We start from the raw sequence: 5,125 nt of genomic DNA, 5'->3' as shown, positions 1-5,125 counted from the left end.
ATGATGAAAACATTCCAACATACACTAGTAGTTTTGGCATTAGTAATGATGCTCCGAGTTTTTTCAAGACCAAAGATTATACTTAACAGAAGAAGTTGAATGTACTCTGATACATTTCTTGCACAATAGAATTAAGCAACATGTAATGCATAGTCATATTATTCATGGTGAATGTCCATTCCAGTGCAAAAACAACAAGAAGAGAATAAGGTAGACTGTAGTATACTACTATATATTGTGATAGCACATTCACACCTCATGTATAAAAACATGTTCTGAATTCCCGCTATTCCCATCTTGTTTCCACTCAATGTAACCAAGCTATTAATTAAGCTTGTCGGTAATCATGTTGAGGACTATTAGTAATGCTGATTTATCGGCATCGCTGATAACAAGGAAACCTATTAGAGGCTCGTCTATTCAGCTAAAGAAAGCTTCATATTGTCAAGTAATAGGGTTCCACAAACCAAGGGCTAAAACCCAATTCTGTCCATGAAAACCCCGAAAAAAGACTACAATAAATTCACCAACCATCATGCATTCCAAGATTGTGAGATTTACACAATGCCAATCCCATATTCAGAGCTAAAAAGTTTGATCATCAGTAACGAGATTTTACTTCCAAGATATTCCATCAAATGATACTCCATATATAGTTGATTAATAAATTACATAGTGTGCTGTCAACATTATATAATATTGTGGGTTGAATGTGACTACTAACACCCATGGGCTGTTACATAATTTCAATCGACCAACAATCAATTGTTAGTACATTGAAAACTGAAGCTCGCAAACTCATATGCGAGAAGATATTGGGAGTCATCACAAATGCTGATGGATGTGGTAGAATAATCTTCATTTAGCTGAGTTCTAAACCTGGGGGCAAGGGGGAGGGGTATGGAATTCGAACGGTTGTAAGTGTCAAGCAGTGTCAGTACCAGAGAAAAGAATATTTGTCAAATATGTTCAAATAGATACAGAATTGTGATTTTGCTATTGATTGTATCTATCTAGGGCTGCAAATTATATCTGGCCATGAACCTTGATGAACAATCAGCATGTCTGGGAGATTTTGTACATGCCACATGAAAGGAAGCTTTTAGCCCTTGTCTTTCACAACTAGCAAAAAGGGCCAATTTCTAGTCACTACATTACCCCCCAACAGAATCCTCAAGGAGAGGAGAGGTTGGGTGTCATATCCTTCAATAACCCAACAACTTGTTGGATAGTGGGACGTTTGGATGGAGCCTCGGCAGTGCAAAGATATCCGATCCGGAGCACTTCTAGCATATGCTCTCTCGAGATTTGATCCTCGCATGCACGATGATCGAGCACATGGTACAAACCATCTTTCTTTACATGCATCAAGGCACGCACCCAGCTCACTAGATCTGAGGGAGAATGTCTGAATCCCCCCCCAGAGGCAGAGGAGGCATCATCTACCTCGACCTCGTATGTGTCACCAGCCGGTTTCTTTCCCGTCACTAGCTCTAGCAATATCACACCATAGCTAAACACATCACCCATGGTGCTCACTTGCCCTCCGGGTTGTCCATACTCCGGTGGGACATAACCAGGGCTACCCCCCGCAAACACAGTCTCGTTGCTTCCGGCTAACAATCCTGCTAACCCAGTGTTTGCCAAGTGAGGCTCAAACTCATCATCTAGCATCACATTACTAGCCTTTACATCCCTGTGGACAATCTTCGTCGATTGGCCATGGTGCAAGAACGAAAGAGCTCTGGCCACCCCTAATGCCACCTTATGCCGTACGGGCCAAGTCAGGTTAACCACCTCTGGCAATGGCTCCAAGCTCACTGTCGCTGCTAAATCCTGGCTCACGTCATAAAAGGCCGAATTGTTAGGATACTCATCTTGTAATCTCTCGGGAGACCCAAGTAGCCACCGATGCAAGCCACCATTCTTCATGAACTCATACAGTACAAGCCTCTCTTCGCCGACAATGCAATACCCTAACAACGAGACAATATTTGGATGTTTGATCTTTGATAACGAATCGAATTCCGTCATCGCTGCTTGGTTTGTTAGGATTCGACCCTCAATAAGGACCTTGATAGACACGTGTAAACCACCGGGAAGCAGAGCACGATAGACCGGGCCAAGCCCGCCTTGTGACACTTGAGTTTCCTTGTGGAAATTTGATGTTGCCCGCAAGAGGTCGGCAAACGTTAGGCTGAGAAGAGGTTTCTCGAACATGATCACAGGCACTGCGCTCGCATTCCTTACATTCGCCACCCAGGGCCCTGAATTGCTTTGGAAAGAGAAAGGGCCCGAGACATATAGCTTGCTATCGTCCTTATGGGTCGCCGAGATGCGTAAAGTAGATAACGCCGATTTACCTCTCTTTCGGCAGTAACAAAGGAACAAGGCTAGGAGAAGAAACATTAGAGTCAATCCTACAATGGTGGCAGCGACAATGGCACCGACCAAAAGACCCAACCTTCGCTTTACTTTATTATGTTTAGATCGGGATTCCGCTAATAATAAATCAACAGCCGACGGCTCGCAATCCATCACTCCTTCGAATGAATCCGATCCAAACAACTTCACAAGGGCAGGGTTGCATGTAATGCCCTTGTTATTAGAAAGATTAAGGTACTGTAAAGATCCAATTTGTGAAGCGGAAAGGGGCGGAGAGACATCGCCAACAATATCATTGCTCGACAGATCTAAATATGACAAATAGCTCAACTCTGTGAGGGAGAGGGGGAGGGTACCGTTGAGAAGGTTGTTGGAAAGGTCGAGGAAGGTAAGGTTAGGAGCATTTCCTATGTTCTCGGGGATGCTCCCAGCGATTTGATTGGAGGAAAGGTTAAGGATGGTCAGTCTTGGCATCGAGATGCGGGTGAGAAGCTCGGACAAGTTCCCCGAGAGGCGGTTGGAGCTAAGGTCGAGCTCGGATAGGTCAGATAACATGGTCACGCCATCTGATCGGGTTGAGATGAAGTTTTCGGAAAGGTCACCTGATAGAAGATTGCTGTCTATCTTGAGAATTCTTGCAGCAATCAGGTGGGGAATGGGCCCACTGAATCCATTGTTAGAGAGGAGAATTTTCTGTAGCTGAGACGATGATGTTGATGATGATGATGATGAGAGAGGAGAGAGAGGTCCTGAGAAGCTGTTGTTTGACAGATCCAGCACAGTCAAGCTATGGAGCTTCTTCCCAAAACTTGAAGGCAAAACACCTATACAAAAAGAGAACTAGAGTTTGTAAAACATATACATATATATATATGTATCTAAGTTTAACACCCAAAAACAACCACAGGCTAGAATTAGTGTTGGACTCGCAATAGAGATAATATGCTTAGGGCTAGGGTAGCAGGCAAAGAGAAACAGGTATTAGGGTTAATATTAGGTTAGGTTAGGGATATCAGAAATGCTCAACAGACTAATCTAGGGTTAGTAAGAAAATACCATGCATTAGGGTTGTCAGAAATTATCATAGATATAGGGCTGATTTTAGTAGAAAATGGCCATAAATTAGGGTAACTCTAACGGTTAACAGCCACGAGATTAGGGTTGGAGAGAAATGACCACATGTTAGGGTTAGGGTTCGGGTTGGCATAAATGGTTTGGGGTAGAGAACGAAGGAGACCACTAGAAAAGACTATATTTAAGGGTTAGGAAATAGCAAAAAACGCTCAAAATGACAAGGTTAGCGTTAAGACGAAAGGACCCAATTTTATGGCTAGGGTTTACAAAATCATGAATTTAGAGTCAGGATCCTGGCAGAAAAATAATGATAGTTTTCGGTTAGAGTTTGCAGGAAAAAACGCCATAACAACACTTAGCAGAACATCAGCATAATTAGGGTTCGATTTAGCCAAAAAATACGTTATTTGAGAGTTAGGGTTAAGGGTTTTCTTTTTACCTGATAAGTTATTTGAGCTCAAGAAGAGGTATCGGAGGTCTTGCAGCATGGTTATCTCCTGCGGAACCGACCCAAAGAAACGATTCTGAGACAAATCTAACCGCTGCATCTTTCCAAGCTTCCGAAGCTTTTCAGGACTTATTTCTTCTTCAAATAGATTAGAAGAGAGAGAAAGATACTGTAAATGTTCAAGGTCCCATAGCTCGGAAGGAATAGGACTCTGCAGAGAGTTGCCGTATAGACTGAGTTGAGTGAGAGAAGAGAGGGAAGAGAAGGTATTATTGGGCATAATTCCTCGCAGACCTAACCTTTCTAAGAACAGGCCAGTTATGGCGCCATCGCTAGAGCATCTGATTAGACTAGTCCATGAACAGAGAGGAGAAGAAAGATTGAAAGAAGAAGAAGAAGAAGAAGAAGAAGAAGAAGAAGGCAGAGTGGCCTGTAATAGCCTCTGCAGAGATTTTTCTTGTTCATCTGCGTTGGGTATGGCAGATGCTTGAAGGAGAGGATGAAGATGGAGAAGGAGAAGAAACAGAGAGAGCCCATTACATGATTTCATCATTTCAAGCTAATTAATGGGTGAGATCCATTCCATTAAAACAGTGATGATACAAAACAGTGATGATACATGAGGAGCTGCATTTTGTGGGCGATTTTTACGCAGCTATGGAAGAAAAAGCTTGAAACGCAGAACCCAACAAACAGAAAACACAGACACAGAGAGAGAGAGAGAGAGAGAGAGAGAGAGAATGAAAGAAAATGGAGGGAGGGAATGTAAAGAACAGGAAGAAAAAGACACAGAGAAAAGAGACAACAAATGGATTATTTGAACAGGGATGGATGGAAGGATGGATCCAGTTCAATTCAAAAGCTTTTGCTTGTCTTTTTGATGATGAAGATGAGAATGACATGATACATTATTAGGAAGGGGTTTCATGGTTACATACATTCATCCCAATGGATTCCATTCCATTCGATTCCGTCTCAGTTCTCACTACCATCGATCCGCCCTCCCTTGTCCCTTCACATTTGCGATTTGTGGCAATCGTTGAATCATTGGATCGTTTGTTTCACCATTCATTCCCCCTTCTCGATCGTTTGCCGATTTGCGTCTTGGCACACACATCCTGGTTCATTCCTCCCAATGGATTCCATTCGATTCCATTTTATTCAATTCCGTCTCAGTTCTCACTACCATCGATCCATCATCCCTTGTCCCTTCACATT

General features: G+C 42.8%; 1 protein-coding gene across 1 annotated transcript; it reads right to left on the bottom strand.

Annotated features, from left to right (window-relative positions):
• Nucleotides 1–629: 629 nt before the first annotated feature.
• On the bottom strand, nt 630–4,526 carry LOC147857841 (uncharacterized). Its single transcript, XM_087327396.1, has 2 exons — nt 3,899–4,526; nt 630–3,209 (listed from the first exon to the last, which is right to left on the bottom strand). Exons 1-2 carry the CDS (start codon nt 4,458–4,460, stop codon nt 1,174–1,176), a joined length of 2,598 nt encoding a protein of 865 aa, XP_087183522.1. The 5' UTR covers nt 4,461–4,526; the 3' UTR covers nt 630–1,173.
• Nucleotides 4,527–5,125: the final 599 nt, after the last annotated feature.

This window comes from Azolla caroliniana, unplaced genomic scaffold (genome assembly GCF_043228905.1).
Source record: "Azolla caroliniana isolate FFs.n. ecotype wild unplaced genomic scaffold, voAzoCaro1.0.p SCAF_11, whole genome shotgun sequence".
Lineage (NCBI taxonomy): Eukaryota > Viridiplantae > Streptophyta > Polypodiopsida > Salviniales > Salviniaceae > Azolla > Azolla caroliniana.
Note: the sequence above shows the minus strand (reverse complement) of the source record. Positions and strands in the feature narration are given on the sequence as shown.